The sequence below is a fragment of the Photinus pyralis genome, unplaced genomic scaffold (assembly GCF_008802855.1).
Source record: "Photinus pyralis isolate 1611_PpyrPB1 unplaced genomic scaffold, Ppyr1.3 Ppyr1.4_LG8, whole genome shotgun sequence".
Taxonomy (NCBI): Eukaryota; Metazoa; Arthropoda; class Insecta; order Coleoptera; family Lampyridae; genus Photinus; species Photinus pyralis.
The window spans coordinates 3,930,042-3,948,431 of record NW_022170819.1 but is presented as its reverse complement, the minus strand read 5'-3'; the positions used below and the strand labels follow the sequence as shown (position 1 = coordinate 3,948,431).

General features: G+C 35.5%; 1 protein-coding gene across 1 annotated transcript in view; it reads right to left on the bottom strand.

Moving 5' to 3' along the window:
- The window catches only part of LOC116178314 (protein gooseberry-neuro-like), a 51,301-nt gene extending 35,113 nt beyond the window's left edge, over window positions 1–16,188 (bottom strand). The window contains exons 1-3 of the mRNA XM_031497779.1: window positions 16,107–16,188; window positions 15,689–16,029; window positions 15,260–15,310 (exon numbers count right to left, since the gene is read on the bottom strand). Coding sequence (XP_031353639.1) covers window positions 15,260–15,310; window positions 15,689–16,029; window positions 16,107–16,188 — 474 coding nt within the window. The remainder of the gene's footprint in view (window positions 1–15,259; window positions 15,311–15,688; window positions 16,030–16,106) is intronic.
- Between the last annotated feature and the right edge of the window lie 2,202 nt (window positions 16,189–18,390).

The following is an 18,390-nucleotide window of genomic DNA, read 5'->3' as shown; positions in this document are numbered from 1 at the left end:
GACTAAAGTGTTCTTTATACTACTAGTACTCGTACTATGCTATGCGATCAAAAAAGGCCTTTGGAATTTTTGTTTACATGGGAAAATGGAACCGTGATGGGAAATCACATTTAACTTGAACTTCCAAAGGCGACTCGAGGTCAATCCTATTTTATGACACTTCGGCAGCGCCCAGTACTAATTAAATCACCTTTTTTCATTATTCCTTACGATACACTCACACTCACAAAAATCTACTCTTCGACCTTATCACCTTTGCTATACATCTTTGTGTTACAAAATTACAATTTGATGCTATAGTGTATAACAATTAGCTTTTTTAGAAGAAACAATTTATAAAGTTTTGAAATTTTGGTTTTGAACCCTCAGTAGGGACTCCGGTGGAAGCTTCATCCCCTTTTGCCCAAAAAACCACCCCAAATCGTGACCTCGTGGTTTGCGACTTCTACGAAAAAATATTATAGGACTTTTTATATGCTACATTAAATTCTCTATAAAAATGTATCTTACTTTTTTTTGCGTATCTCCCACCCAACGCTTGTAAATGACCTTGGAAAATAAGCAGTTTTCAGCGCGAAGAGAAAAATGCACCCAGCGCCCTTTTTGAGGCGATTATCTCGAAAAGTATTAGTCTGAGCAAGAAGATGTATAGAATTGAAATTAAAGAGAAGTTCTTTTTCTACAAGGTGCATATAAACATTTTTCTACAACTGTCAAAAAACCTGTCATTGTCTGACGAATTTCGAAGCGCGAAGTACTAGATTTTTAAACGGTTAATTAATAAGTAAGGTTGCCCTTGACAACGTGCGCGAAATCGTCAACAGTGAAAAAAAGTATTTCGCGCACGTGACAAAGTTGAACTTAAACAGCAAATTTAATTAACAATCGGTTCAGTTGTAGAAAAAATATTGTATATAACGCTAGCGCGAAGTTATTTCGCGCATTTGACTGATATTTTGACTCGGCTTCGCCTCGTCAAAATACCTTCAGTCTCAATGCGCGAAATTGAACTTCGCGCTCTTGTTATATAAATAACTATTCTTTGCAACCCTTTAAAAGTTTAATATGATGGTAACTGACGCATATATCTCAAGCAAAGAGTACCCTATTCTTTATGTCTATTGTCTAGAACGTTTACTAAAGATTCAAAAATAGAAAATGCATTGTAGACAAAAAATTGTTCTTATTTATTTATTTATTGTCCCTCTTGTTCTAGGAGATACGCAAAAAACAGTAAGATAGAGTTCAATGAAGAATATAAAAAGTCCTATGACATTTTTTCGCAGAAGTTGCGGTTTAATTAACTTTTAAGCGGCCCGTACACGATCAAGACTATTGACAATATTTCTAAATAGTGACAATAATTTTGAGATTGCCTCTTCGGTATTGATAGTTTGACGAAGGTATTGAGGTAATCTAGAAATTATTGTCAATATAGTAAAGAAATGGAGGGGATTTGCGTCCCGCGCTTCCGCCAGTACTTTACTATTAATAGGTTTAATATGATGGTAACTGACGCATATATCTCAAGCAAAGAGTACCCTATTCTTTATGTCTATTGTCTAGAACGTTTACTAAAGATTCAAAAATAGAAAATGCATTGTAGACAAAAAATTGTTCTTATTTATTTATTTATTGTCCCTCTTGTTCTAGGAGATACGCAAAAAACAGTAAGATAGAGTTCAATGAAGAATATAAAAAGTCCTATGACATTTTTTCGCAGAAGTTGCGGTTTAATTAACTTTTAAGCGGCCCGTACACGATCAAGACTATTGACAATATTTCTAAATAGTGACAATAATTTTGAGATTGCCTCTTCGGTATTGATAGTTTGACGAAGGTATTGAGGTAATCTAGTGAAATTATTGTCAATATAGTAAAGAAATGGAGGGGATTTGCGTCCCGCGCTTCCGCCAGTACTTTACTATTAATAGGAGACGACAGGTAGCCGGCATTTTAGATTGCTTTACAGAGTAAAAAACATGTGTGTTACTGAGGAAGTTAATGATAGTACTGTTATGGAAGACTGTTAAGTGAAGCCAACAGTGGTGAAGGCGTTCCAACAGCTATTTCTTCACCCTTTTTTTCAAAATTAAATGCAAAATAATCGCGGTAGGTACATTCTTTCTTCTTGGCTTAAAATATAAAACACATGATGTTAAAGTCAAAAGCGCCCTCGGGAAAAAATGTATTCTCATCCTCATCCCCACAAATCATGATACTATCCCCTATCATCCTGTAAGTAGATACAGTGTCTAACGATGAGCTTAGTCGATTCTCATTCGGGAATATAATCCAAATCGATTTCTGAAAATGTGTTCATGTGGGTTATTCAATGAGTTTTGTTACAGCTGAAACATTTGCAACTTTATGCCACTGCCTGTTGTACCCGCATACTCAAATTTTGATTTTTTTTATTTCACGAAACAAATTGAGGCAAACCAATTTTTGGAATTACTCATTTAATAAATTGTCTTTCTATAACCCTTTAATTTCAGGATTCTATTAACAATAACAAAAACAAATTTGGAAAATTAGTTTTATTATTATACATACTAAAGTAGGTACGTAAGTTGTTATATGAAAAAACACAAAGTTTTTGTATTTTCAAAACTGTCAAATTTGGTATCAATTGTTGAACGCATTTTTTTGGACAGTTTTGTCATAGTTGATATAGGCGTCTGTTTTATTTAAACCAATCCTGAAAATAATGAGTCTGTTTCGTTTACCTTATAAAAGGCAATTGTTTTTGTGAGAAGGTAGATTTTCCAAAAGTTTCGAAATAATTCAAAAACCAAAACGAATTGTTTAATCATAGACCGATTACAATCAAGATACAAGCAATTACCCTAAAAAAATGGGTATAGGGCAAACCTTTGAGAAGCATTAAAGTGTAGGTACTAAATTGGTAGATGTGGTAAAACGAGTGGAACTTTGTTTGCAATGGAAAGAATCTTGGAAATAGTTCCTTCAAAAACACCAAAACAACCTATAGCTTCATCGAAAATGGATACGAGGTCTGTTAGAAAAGTCTCCTACCTTTGACTGGGGGAAAAACTGGTATATCCGGAGCATTGCAATTCTTTATACAAAATGATTAAATCGACAAAGGCACTACACACTAACTCACAACGCTGCTTGCAAACGACTGACGCTATCGACGGGCAGGGAAAAATTTACGTATACGACAGTGCAAGGCCGGCTTATGCAAGCGCGCTTGATTCATACGCATCAAATGATTTTACTAACAGACCTCGTATAATTATTATCTGATTTTGACGTCAGCAATTCTTTAGTACATTCCCGTGAAAATAGAAAATTCAGGTTACAGACCGTTCACCTCCATAAAATTTCGCACCGGTATTTTTAGCCCCGTAAAGTATTTGCTCCCATAATATGTTCATTCCCTCTAAATATCTTAATTTACAATGTTCCTTCACAGGAATACTGGTTGGGATGGGTTTTCTTAGGAGTCAACTTTCCACGGTCAAATTCTGTTGAGCGAATGTAAGAATTGAATATTCTAAAGGAAATTTTACGGGGGGTGTGGGGGGATTTACTAGGGGCGAGCTTTCTAGTGAGAGCCAGTCATTCGGGATCAATTTTCTAGAATCAATCCCCGTATATTCCTGGAGTGGTTTTAAGCAGATTTCTACGGTTCCAAAAAAATTTTAAGATTCCTAATACGCTCTTGATGCTAGAAGGATTCTTACTCTACATACGAGTATAAGAATATTTGCCCGAACCTTTCCATGAAAATAGTTTTAAAAGGTTCCAGTTCTAAGAAAACTCCCCAAAACGCACCTGAAAAGATTTTTAAGGTTGCTAAACGCAAACAATATTCTAAAAAAAATTCTTTAGGTACCTTTCAAGGAGGTCTTTGGAGGAACATTTTCAAAGATTCTTCAGAAGGTTTTGTGAGTTGCAGGAGGATTGCGAAAATATATTCTTAAAAGACTGGTCTCGTTAGGTTTCCACAAAAATTTGAGTTACGATTTCCAATGTAGACTTCGAGTACCTAAGTTACCTTACGCGATAAGAAAATGTCTATAAAATTACGAAAACGTTTCCTAAGGAGACATTAAAACGTCCTTTTAAAAATAAGTTTTAGACAGTATTGCAATGTCTCATCAAAATTCACGCAAAATGGACTGCTGATTTAATTTTTGAATGCATTCATTTGTGTCCATTTGATCAATGGTTTAATTTTTCATGAATTTCGGCCAATATTGAAACAAAGCTTTCCCAAAGCACTGTCTAAAACCATTTGAGTTATTTAAGTTAACAAATCTGATTGAAAGGAAAATTTGAAAACGCTCTGGTCATTCCTCTTCACGTCCATCAGACAAAGAGCCGTAATTAATTTTAGGTTAACCGATCGGAAAATACAGTAACGACGAGAACAACACAAAGGGAGAATAAATAAGCGAAAGTCTCATGCTACATTATGACGTTGCCATTGGAGACTGTCAGCGTGGAGAAAGACTTTCTTTGTTAAACGCTGGATAAATGTCGCCGATTCGGCACTATACATTGATCGTATACTACATTCATTAGCCTTTACTGTGAAAACCTCGAAAGCTACTCCTAGCGTAGTGTACAGAATTGCAACACTGCGAGCATATTTTCGGTTGCGATTGATGAGCTTTCTCTGCGCATAAATCACTCGTAAACTGACGGAAGAGTAATCGCAAGGTAGAACGGTTTAATCGCTGAATGCATATACGTCACATTTTCACTTAAAAGGGCTAAAAATCATTTATTCATAAACTTCGAAATATTCTTAAGTACCTAATAGGAAGAAAAACGTAACTTACTCAAAACTGTTCATTTTGGAATATTAAAAGAATAGAATTAAAAGAAATAGTCAGTACGCACAACTCTACTCCAAACAGTTATAGAATTACAGAAAATCTGGAAAACTGTAAGGGACCTGGAAGTAAGGGGGCCATTTGTTGAATGAAGAAATTTTCGGGAAAAATAAGGATATTTTGATGAAACTAACCTCATTGAACACGTAACGCCCTTGATACAGTTTTGGATTTTTGCAGAAGCAGAATTCGATTTTCGATTTTTTCGGGTTAATCTATTAGAACTGTGTTTTTTTTTAGAAAACCTTAGAATTATGTTCAATATCTTTCCAAAACTTCGAAAAATTACCGCCTTAGAAATATTTTTTGAGTTTATAAGTTGTTTTCAAGGAACTTCTTTGAACATTGTTTTCGGATCTTAAAAAGCGCCATAGAGATATTGAAAATCTAAAAATCTTGTTAGAAGTTACCCTAAAAATATTCGGGATTTTTTACTGTCGTGAAATTAACATCACCATCTCTAGAATTGTGGCTGAATTCTGACTACTAATTCAAAGGAGACATAAACTAAGTGGAATATGAGAAATCTCTGTGAGTAACTTGTTACATAATTCTTTAATGCTAATTATAATAACAATTTTATTTTTATGGATAGGTGGACACCAGAACAAAGTTCCGTTCGAACTACCGATATTGATTTTAAAACATAAACTATAATTCTCCTTGTTGCACATACGTTTCAATAACGAATCTTGTATTCACGCGTCGTCTAATGGAAATGAAATTCTTAATATAATTAGCGGAGGATGATTAAGGTCTAAAATTTAGATCGATAGTCTACTTATCTACTACATGCAAAGGGAGATGGTTTTACCACAAAATTAAATTTGTATCTTTAAGGATCCTCAGATCCTTTATGGTTTTGTACGGTTGTCCGCCCGTTAGTCTGTGTTCGCTATAACTTTTAGTTACATCCCCAAATATCGCTTTTAATTTTTATCCGTCCGCCCGTCTGGCCGCCCGTTCGTGTGCGCTATAACTATTTATAAAAGTGGCCGATGGTGTTGAAATTTAGAGTGCTCAGTGCGGATACTTTGGACAGTAAGGTAGGACGTTATTTCAGGAGGCTGGCTCAACAAGAACAAAAGTTATAGGACATCGAGTGAATTTTGACCAAAACATGTCAAAATCGTTATTCCCGCACCGAGATCTGTAGAAAAAAGACCAAGAGCATTATCTCGATGCCTAAAACATTAATTTGATTGATTCAATGTTCATATTCTGACTGTACGACACGCCTTAAAATCGTTCTATCATTCCAAATTTTATACTCTTTATAGCCTCTGGAATTCGAACGACGCAGTTTTCCAGTGAATTTAATTGGAATTTTGTGAGCGGAGAAAAATCTATTAAAAACATTCTTGCAAGTCCCATACAAATTTTTCGAATATATCTTGCTAAAAACCTTTGTGTATGTCTTCATAAGGAAATAACGTACGTTCACTAGAAGTCTTTCAACAATTTTCCTGGACCGTTTTTTTTTCAATGAAAACGTTGAAAAGTTGAAAAGGGAATGGATTTCTAGTAAGAAGGCCCAGAAGGACGACATGTATATCTTCCCGGACGTAAAATTAATTAAATCACAACTTGGAAATTAGCCGAATTCCTACTGTAAGCTTAAAAATTGATTAAATCCCAATTTTATAATGTTAAATATACTAACAATTTCTTCCTTTTGCTAAGGAAACTTCTCGATCGTGGTGGTATGGGAGTATTAAGAACGTGAGGCGAGTTTTCTTGGGTACGAGATTGGGAGATGGGTGAGATTTAGAGATTTGTTCAAAGATTACTTTTGGAATTTACCCATGCGTTAAATCTTTTGTAAATTTCTCCCCAAAATATTAGCCCCTCAAAAAAAACTGGCGTTTAAGAAAGATTAACTTGAGATGCCCCCTGTTCTTTCGCATTCCCATTAATATTCACAAATAAGTATTTTCACGAGTTTCTCTAAACAAATTTTTATTAGGTGCGCTTTCTTCATCGCGATTTGTAATGTGATTTTCATTTTTTCAGAGAATTTTCCTTTTCTATACTTGAAAGGTCGCATTCAATTAGCATTTAAAACGCTAGGCTTGTTTGAAAATTCAAAAAGTATGATTTCGTAAAGATGAAAAAACTACAGGTTTACAAATGATTGGCAATTTTTTCACAAATTCTCAAACGCTTGGTTCCCAAATTATGATTTCCTGAAAATAGCTATTTGTGTATTAAGAGCGCAAAATGATATATTGTCGATTGAAAGAGACAGTTGACGCGCGACGAAGGAGCGCGGCAATCTCTTGAAATCGACAATCAATTTGCGCTCGAATTACACACAAGATTTTTTCTACAATCGAGCAGTTCACATATTTCCAGAAATTTAAATTTTTCACTCAAATCATATTAATCTTATGCCCAAATGAAAGATGTCATTTACTCGTTGTCATTGGATACTCTGAACAATGCATATTTGATTTATAGTTAATAATTGGGAGAGCGAGCGTTTTTAGCGCATTTTTGCAAATTTATTTGTAAAAAGTAGCTTTTAATCTCACTTTGGCTGGCTGGCTGGCTGGCTGGCAGCAAATGTGGGCGCGTAGAAGAACTCTTGTAGAAAGGCAACGGGTGTACGTGTATCTACAGGGCCGTGAAATTTGTCAACCTTAGGGACATGGCTACTGCGACATCTGGGCGGAAGTATACTTTGTTTTTTGTCCGAAATTAACGACCTTTTGCGAGGCGTGCGCGCGCGTCTTCGAGATGTAGTCAACTTCGGGCGCCTTTTACTTTCCGTTGCGAACTCACGCGGTTTAACGTTTCGTAAATCTCGAATCGCTGTCTCTCTTTCTCGTGTCGCCAATAGAAGTGAATTGCGAGTGAACGGGACGTCGGAAGTGGGTACCGTAAAAGGGAATGTGGTAGCCCCCGACAGGATCTTACTGATGGTGGAGTCAAATCTTTAAAAGCGAATTGCGGGTGCACGCGGAAAGTGGGAAGCGGTTAGCTACTAGCCTTCGACAAGATCTGTTATTGATGGTTGAGTCGAAAGTGGCTAATAGAATACTGATCTGCCACACAAAAATGCGCTGAAGTCCCTTTGATCTCAAACGAGGACTTTGATAATTTTTTCTATTTTGTCGCTTATAAGCGACAAAGTGACATTCCTCGAAAAAGATGACGTTTGCGTTGTCAAATACGAGCGCAAATGCCTACTTTGGATATCGATTGTAGGAAAAGTACATATCTTTTTAAAAAGCTATTACTCAAGAACAATGAGCAGCAGTTCCAAAATGTCTGTACATTTTTGATACATCTCTAAAACGTAGTTCACATTCCTGAAACATTCTGAAAATGTCCTACACATATTCAAAATTTTAGATACATGTTAGTGGAAATCAATCTGCCATTCCCTCCCCTTTTTATGGCGTCACACGTACTGCGCTGTGATTGGCTGTGCCATTTTGTGGTAATAAATTCAAATTTGTGCGGGAGATTTGAGGCCAATAGGGCCCTAATTGAACTGTAATTTTGTTTCGGGGTGTTATCATGACACATTTGAATTTCAATTTTTGAATTGTCGGATGCCGGTCATTTTGTGTCGATTTTGTTCCTGAGGCCTAATTGGGCCATTTTATAATTGTGGAGTACTGTACTTGGGTTGTGCCATTTTAAACAGAAAAACATAAAAGCAGCAATTTAATTATTTCGGCTCTTGCAGAATTGTCGTTGTAACGGATGCGTACAGAATTCTTTGGTAAGAAACGAAGATGATGACCGGTAGGTGAGGGGCCAAAACTTCAAGACAAAAATATGAATGAACAAACTACTGTCACTAGTTTAATACTGTGCATAGGTATATTTTTACACAAACGAAGCAATAAGTTACGTTCCTTTTGAGTTACATTCATTGTCGAGTGTGATACATTGTTCCATTGATAAACATTTACAGAGGCCGTTCCCAAATTGATGTAAAGACGCACGTCTACGACAGAAAGACGTAAGGGGCTTACGATGATATCCAGGAGTTGATGATACGCACTTATTATTTCGGTATCGGAAAATGGTGGAATGATAAAAGCACTATAGCAGTTCAAATAAATCTTCGAAACGCGAAGCAGTTAATCGTACGGCAACCGAACCCGATTTAATTTAAAGCATTTTAAGCTAATTTACTGCAACAAAATGGCTGACATCCTGAAATTCAAAAATTCAAATCTGCCGCACAAATTAAAATTTACCACCATAAAATATACCATTATAATATCTCGAAACAAAATCATCACACCCTGTATATTTAAAATGGCACAGCCAATCACAACACGATTGCAAAATTATCGAGCAAGTAGGGTCCTATTGGCCTTAAAACCAAAATCGACACAAAATGGCACACATCCGGAAATTCAAAAATTCAAATCTCACACACAAATTCAAATTTACCCCTTCAAAATGCGCAGTACGTCTGACGCCATAAAAAGTAGAGGGGATGTCAGATTGATTTCTACTCATGTCCACAACATTTCCTTGCATTTCCCTTAATTCTCAAATATTTCTTAAACAAAATATGGGTTTTTCACCTTTCTAACATTTCCGTTTCATTTCCAAAACTCTATAAAAATTCCTCCAACATTTCCCACTGTATTTATTTTTGTAGTCATATAAACCTTTTTAGGTTTGGCAGTCATAAATAAAAAAGTACATACAAAATGGGCTATCCGAAACGGTGTTTCAATAGCTTGTGAGCACACAAGTTTTTTTTTCTGAAAACCGTTTCCCTAATGTAGAAATTTCCAAGCGATTTCTTCAGCTTTCGGTATATGTTTATAATAAATACATTTTTTGGACTCTGGCTCAACTAGTATTATTGTATATTTTTCTTCGTATTTTGAATACTATATGCAGAAAACCGCATTTCCATTCAAACTGTTTGCAAGAATATACAACTTTCGAGTAAAATCGTCCTAATTTCCCTCTATTATGTCGGAACGTATAAACGGATATAACGTCACGTTGGTGAAAATGTTGCTAACTTCATTAACCCAACTTTCTTGAAGTTAACAAATTGTTACTTATATGCATAAATTTTAGTTTTAAAATGTTGGTAAAATTAAAAACCTGTTTTGTTTAACAACATAAAATGTGAACGATCTCGGACACAACTCATCTTCAATTCGCCAAATTCTTGTTTTATAATGTTGATCAAAACAAAAGAAGAAGTTGATTAAGGAGGGAAATTATTGACCGACACACATGGAAATTACAAGAAGATAATACAGGGCAACTTTTTACAGAAAGAGGACTCTTTGTAGAATGTACAAAAGTAAACATTCTTAGCAGCTACGGGAAAATAAGAAAGAAACGGGAAAATTATTCTAAACAGAGTAACGCAGTTTAAGGAAATGTATGGAAATTTCTGATAAATTGAAGAGATTAAAGCCTTCCAAGATTGTTGCAGTAGTGGCCATATTGTTTTCGGAAATTTTACATAAACTGGGGATTTCGGAACTTTCGATTTTATACTTTGCTATGCAATAACGCAAGATACTTGGCTCCGGATGGCCATCAACATGCCGAAACTCTTGTCAAAGGCTATAGTAAACCATACAAATTTTTCGGCCAGAATTTTTTACTTGTTTTGCAAGGCTGAAATGTTATAATACTTTTCACAAAAATGTGGAAAAATGCGTTTACATGCAGAAAAAATTACAGAACAAAATGTGGTGCGGAACTAATAAAATTTTGGCTTCGTTTTCTGAGCGTCCTATAGAAGATTATTGAACAATTACGCAAACTAAGGAATTTATTTACACTAATCTTGAAAATAGGTCGCCTGTTTCGCTTACACCACATAGGACAATTTAATTTGAGAAACAATGCACTAAAATCAGACTGTAAAATTCTTAAACAGTTTCCGCAACCGAAATTCGAGAAAGACTCGTTATTTTGCAGACCATCAAAATTTGATTTTGCGGGTATTTCTGTAAAGAAATTTTATGACCCGCAAAATGCTGTGTCGATCAATGGAAAACTAAAGTAAACCTGCTATACATTTCTCCGTAGCTACCTTGATGGACAGGTTTTTGCAATTTTTGAATCTTTTCCAAAATTACAAATTACAGTCGGTGCATAATACAATAATGGACTCAATTCCTTTGAACGTGAAGAAATTGAAAAATCTCCATAATTATCATGCTAATAAAAAGCAACTCAGAGAATGAACTCACCTTATTCACCACCTTACGCACCCGCTAAGAAATATTTATACCACCTAGCACACGCTGCGAACACTAATACTCAACTGAAACAATTTCTGTACGACTTTCACCCCGATAATATTGATAAGTCACCTTGTGAGTAATCCTCCGTTTGTAGATGTCTCATATTGGAATTAATAGTCATTGCAATAAATTGTATACCTACAACTAAAGCTAATAATCAAATACAAAAAAAGATTCTTAGTCTTACATATCGGACACTAACTCTAAATGAATTCCACGTGTACTCCAGCGTTTTAGTTTACATTTAGCTTTACCTTTGCTTAGATTTACTAAAAAATATCCAGTATAATCAACACCAAAATGGAAAAGGGTCTCGTTAATGGCAATTCTCCCTTTTTTGAGAAATTCTTCTAGTGTCTTCACAAAATTGCGGGTGGAAAATGTGCTTGGATCTCGTGGTCAGCACGAGGGTCAGCATATCTACAATGCTCTTGTTACGTTAGAATTTTGTAAAATTTCTGTATAATCATTGAATAAAAATAGTGTTTTTATCTCGGTTTTTATTCAATGGTATCTATGATCTAAGTCGATATATTTTTTTATAAAAGAGACATAAGTTTATTTTAAATTTCACTAGATGATAATTTCTTTTTTTGAGAACCATAGGTATTTCAAGAACTAGTTATCTAATTCCTAATCTGCAAAATGCTGTCTAACAATAACATTAGGTACCAAAATATTCCCCTGACGCCTCCCGTAAAGTGGACGAAAATGTTGACGGAATGTATCTGGTTCCAAATTTAATGTGCCTCATTGTACTTTCCATTCCCCCTGCCGTTTTCGGAAAATTCGGTTTCAAAAAATCACGGCCAACTTCGCGAGAGTATCGAAATGATTTTAACATTGATGATGATTCCCCCTTCAAAGTTCAATGTAACTCAATGTAGGCAAAACCCTCTTTCATTACACCCTTGACGACTTAATGTAATCTGTAAACGACCACTTTTACTTCTCTGCTCGTTTTCAAATTACGTGTCACGAGGAATAAAAAAATTTAGTTTTCCGATTGATTACGATTAAAGGTCCAATTTGCAACCTTATTTATAGTAACAGAAAAATGCATACCCTATTCGTTTTTAAATTACGCTTTTTCAAGGAAAATTCATTTTGCGTTGCCCTATTCACTGAAAGGGTTGTCTATTTGCGAAGCGTTACATTCGTTTATCTTTTCGATTTGTTATGACTAAATAACATATTATCCTTAATTATAATAATAACAGAAAAATGCAGCCCCTGGTCGTTTTCGGCTTTTTTAAAGGAAATTTCAAGAATTTTTGTCCCTCCGATTGATTATGGTTAAAGATTCTATTAGTAACCCTATTTACATCAACATAAAAATTGACAGAAGCATATATCCCCTATCCATTTTAAAACTACGTATTTTTGAAGAAAAAATTTCTCCTACTTTGCATGCATTCCCTGTTGCGATGATCAGAGATTTTTATTTTTCGTTTGACTTCAATTAAAGGGCCCATTAGCTCTTTTACTTTACGTACTTTTCATGAAAAATGTTCCCTTATGTTGCACGTATTTACTGAAAGGGGTGTCTATTTTGTGGCGCATCAAAAATTTCTGTTTTGCTGACTGATAGTAGACCCGTAGGATTAAAATTCAAATCGGATTTACCCAATAAAAGGTTTTATTGTTTTAATAATGGCTCTATTTGTTACCCAATATGACTATCCTAGTTCCCCCCTCCGTAGTGGAGTTGTGCTTAAGTGGGAAGGGAAGGGGTAAAAATGTTCCTAGAAAAAGGGTAATTTTGCGGTTTTACGGTTATTATCGTTGAGTGAAGGAATCTGCTTTCTAAAGCCTTCGTAAAATCCAAATTACAAAGCAGCACGAGAACATTGCTTGAGAACTTACCTACCATTGTGGGTGGGACACCAGATGGATCCATTCCTCTAAGGATGGCAGACTTCAAAGATTGGTTTCTTCCTCCAAGGAACCAGCTTCACAGTGTCCTCTATTCACAATTTTCTGAAATGCAACAAGGGGTGTGCAGGTGGTTGTGGATGTCGGAATGCTGAGATGAAGTGCTTAATAGTTTGTGCCTTGCAAGGGCAATGCATAATTTAGTGCCCTAACGGCCGGTTGCAGGAAATCGAATTATAATCAAAATCCTAGATTATTTGCCAAATCTGAGTTTAAACAAGAATTTTGACATTTGATTGGCTGCCTACTGCAATATAAAGCCAATCAAATGTCTTAATACCGGATTAAACAATAATCCTGGATTTTTTTTTGTGCAACTGGCAACCTTTAATTTTTTAGGTTGGATATTGTGAGTCATTTAGAAGGATATAATCGTAACACCGGAAACATACCCTTTCTGCAGGTACATTTTTACCCTCCACCACTTAACCACTTAAGCACAAGTCCGGGGAGGGGGGGGGGCTAGGATAAGTCATATTAGGCGACAAATGCAGTCATTAAAACAATAAAACGTTTTGTAGGATTTAAATCCGATTCGTCTAACTTGATGGCCTAATTATTAAACGGTATAAGTAAGTTGTTCATGGATCTCTATAAAAGGGGCTGTGATTGTGGAAACTTCATGGGTTTTTAAATACTAGGGGTGGTAACTCCAATGTAATAGTACAAAATTTGTTGTTGAGTACAAAATGATGGTACAAAATTGGCATGAAGCGGTACTCTTGCCATTGTGGCGTTAAATCGCAACCGCAATATGGATTTGGTCCTCACGGGTAAAAGGCAGTGGTGCAAAATTTTATACCCGCTGTACTGATAGGTACAAAATGGGTTCTCAATTACCGCATTAATGATAGATAGATAGATAGATAGATAGAACTTTATTGCTCTTGAAGTACAAAGTATACTTATAGCAACTGAGTTAAGTTTTTGCTTATTATACCTAACAAAAAAAAACATAAAAAATTTGCTTCATTATAAATGCCACAATAGTATATTAAGTATGGAGAACGGTAAGGGATTTTTACCGTTCGAAGACAATTGTTTGGAGGAGGAGCGAAGCGACGACTCCAATTATTGTCTGAGAACGGTAACCCTTAACGTTCGACGTGCTTATAACATTTTTTGCGCGATCGAAATTAACATTATCCAACCAATATAACTATGCACTAAGAAATGAACGAGCAGAATAAATCGAAATGATCAAAGTGGTATGGTGTACATCACTAGGCAACCAGTTTAAATGTCAAAATTGAAATTAATAATTCCATAAAAATGTGCATGTGTCTGATGTAGTTTACTAGCTTTGCACATCCTTTATGACTTTATGAGCGTCTTGCTATAGGAAACAACAGCACAAATTGTACGATTAATGTACCTAACAATAATTAAAGATTAAATGACTGTAATGTAAGACTGTTGATTTTTAAAAAGGCGTCGGTAAGTATTTTTGCTGTTCTGTTTTTAGATCGGTAAGTAATTTTGGCGTCGTCGTAATCATAGCAACTGGTAAATGCTACGTACTGTCATGGAAACACACATGGTAAATAGTCAGAAATGACCGATCGCGCAAAAAATAAATGTAACCTAGCAATTAGTTATTAATATAATATATGATTATACAATTTGAAAAAAGAAAATTTGATCATTCATTTAAAATAAAGCTTCTCAAGCGAAGAATATTTAAAAAGTGATGGACTACAGCTTTCACATTATCTTAAATTTGATATATCATCAAGAAAATATAAAAGGTTTTCAGCCAATCGTATTAGTAATTGGCAATCCAAATATTCGAGAAACAATCGCAAATAACTCTGAGCCATTTTAAATAAACTAATCTTAAGAAAATTTAATTTACGGTTCTGCGCTAATTAATTTATTAGTTGTTGCACTGGCGATAAATAAATTGCTTCTTTCAAGTATGTTCAAATACCTATGCATACAATGTTTAATTTAGTTAATAGAGATACATTTACATTTTCGTTGGCGCTGAGATTAGTGCCAGCGAAACGCGAAATTTATGGGTGCGTATTTATTTTTTCCAACTATTTCCTGATTTATCACTTTCGGCGGATTACTCAAAATTTATTACGATTGAGATAAGGGTGGCCGATGTGGTAAATCTCCATTAAAAAAATTTCAATTAACTAATGCCAATGCGCTCTGATGGTTAGATTAGGTATAATCAGAAGGTTCTCTTACCCCAGGAGGATCCGCTTCGGGCGTTGGCGAGGTCAAGTTTAGATCGGCTTCCTAAAATTGAAAAGATACGTCGCTTTATGGAATAATTATTTTAGTAACGGTTTAATGCTACGCCACTGTTAAAACAAGAACTCGAAGAAAGGTGGGCGTTTCGATGCGTTTATCGGCCGCGAGCGCAATGTATTAGAGAAACTGAAGATGATATCGACAGATGTCCAGGCCGTAATTTGAGGGCGGTACGGCACGTTCTTCGTGTCAGAGTCCCACAAGAATGCGTTATTATTCTGTTTTGTCCTCTGGCACGCGTACTCTTTGATATACACCGCCAACACCCAAAGCGCCCTGCTTTCAAGAACGGTTAGCATCGCGATTTTTATCTTTTCCTTCTTGGTAGCATTTACGTACCCGCTAATGATAATTAATACGTACCTTGACCAGTCTCTCTCTTATTTCCCACGAAAAAATTCCGGGATTTTGACGCTTAAGCTGCTCGATCCGATTTTCCACCTCTGGGGTCGCGACGCGCGGTTTCGATCCGCCGATTACGCCCGGTCGTATGCTTCCAGTCTCTTGGTAGCGATTCAAAATTTTTGATACGCATCCGTGCGACACCCTCAATTGCCGCGAGATAACGCAGGGACGCGTACCGGCGGCCGCCATTTCGACGATCTTTAAACGTATGTGGTTTGGAAGTGGACGGCCGTTTATGAACACTCCGCCAAGCTGGTTCACACGGCCCTGACCTGAAACGAAATTTATTAGAAAGACGTCTTAAGCCAATGTTTCAATGTGTCAAAAGCTCGATTGTAATTCAAATATCGTTTTCTTTCACATAAATACGTTTCACTATGTACGTGTGATGAATTTTCTAAAAGGAACGAATACTTGCTGTTTTTCAGAGGCCTGCCCGGGGTATCACTCATTCCCATTATTTATGGCGAATTACTAAGAAAACTGCTCGAAGGCGGATTATCCTAACATTGTGCCCTAGACTATGAATATTTTAAGTGCATCCCCAGTTTCTTAGTGGCGAAATTAAGGGCGCGCTGAAAGCTAATAAAATACAGGTAGTTGCTAACATTTTTTAACATACGTTCGTCATTGTAAACAACTTTCAATTGCTTGCCCAATATTCAATTATCGATTAGATTAGTCGGTTAGCCAAATGATTGACTTGGAATCGATTAATCTATTTCGACTAGTTAAATCTGTCTCGATTTAAATTACTGGATTGGCGATTGTATTGATATTTTCACTTTTACCTAACAAACTTGACAGAATTTTAGTGGTTCTTTTTTGCAGGATAATGTCCGACCTGAATTTTTGGCACAGGATAGGAAGCAACATATTTCCTTGGGGAGAGTAAGGGTAAAGTTTCTCTGTTATGGCGGCTTTTCTTGAGGACAAATGTTTCTAGTGCGGTTTTTCGGGGCGATTATTTATGGGGCTACTGTTTCGGTATTATCATTGTCATTTGAACCAAATTCCGATAGGTATATTTTCTATGTTTTCTAATTCCTCGGTATACTTAAGAGTCTTCTGTACCCACTGCACCCAATGTAAATTTCCATAGGAGCGCCCGCCATAAAAACTCTATTTGTTTTTAACAAGAAACAATTTTTTTTGAACTCATTTTATAAATTTAGACTTTATCTACCAATGTTGATATTTTTTTTTTAGTTTATAAGCAACTGTACAGAATTCGTTTAAAGATTAGATGTTTCGCCACGATTTTGCGCTAATATGTTTTATTTTTTTCCTCTTCTGATCAAGACGATTTATGGAAAAAGTAAACCGACAGTTTTTTAGATAAATTACTTCTAAACATGACCCCAAAAAATGAAATCATAATTTTTGTAAATAAAGTCTGTATCTTGGGGGGCGTTAAATCAACAATTTGAGTGTAACAAGTGGCGCCGCTGCACAGTGTCGGTGGGAACTAACTAAGGACCAAGACAGGAGTTGACAAAGCAAGAATATAATCTTATCTCTTGCAGCTATAATCATCTATACACTATAATGTAAAAAAGTTGCGCTTAGGTAAAGAAGACTCTTAACATTTCCTATGCGTCGTACAAGAATTGGACCAAAAGCTTCTTTTTAAAAATTGCCACACTTTCTGTAATTTCATTGATGAATATGAAAATTTCAAAAAAATAAGAAAATTGGCATTACGCAGTTTACGCATGCGCACATCTACTTATCTTCTTTGACAGGGCAGAGATTTTCCGGTATATCAAAATTTGGCTTGTTAAAAAGGAATAACAATATGACTCATCTTTAAAAACATCTATATCAAGTGGATACGTTTAGTAAATTAGATTTCTTTTTTTGGAAGCTTTAATCTTTGCCAATTTAATTTTCTCTTAGCTAAAATTTGAAGTTTCTTTGAGAATCTTGACGTAATTTTTAATTTTTAAACCGGCCAAAGCTTTTCCAGAAAGTTAACATTTATTTGGAAATCTCAGTTTTTCAAATGAAGGATTTCAGAAAAATCATAGTGAAAATCTCGACGTAAGTTCTTGAATTTTGAAAAGTTTCTTTGTTAGGGCGGCATTTCTTTAGGACGAATGTGGGCTACTATTTCGTTGGTTCTCCTATTGCATAGGAGACGAATTTGCTCAAAAGCTTCCTCCATTGCTGAGTTTCCATACTTTCCGTAGTTTCCGCAATTTCCATTAGAAGTAAGTAACCAAATTCCTTTAAAAATTAAACTTTCCGATATATTTTTGTATATTTTCTATTTGCCCCGTATACTTAATATTTCTTATTAAAAATGACCACACTTTCTGTAATTTCATTGAAGAATCTATGGCTAAAATTTCAAAAAAATATCTCTATAAATAAACAATTGACATTACACAGTTTGCGCTGGCGCACATCAGATTTTTAGAATATGCGATAAGCTCGTCGTTACTAGAAGCATGCGCATGCACACATCTGATTCTTACAATATGCAATATGATTGTTTTTACTAAAAAAATTTATAGTTAACATTAAAAAAAAAACCGTACAGGACTGATGGCTTTCGGAAAGATCATTGTAAGAATCTCGACGTCTTTTAATTTTTAACTGGAACAAAGGTTTTCCGGAGTGTCAATATTCAGCTTTTTAAATATTTGCGGTGGATT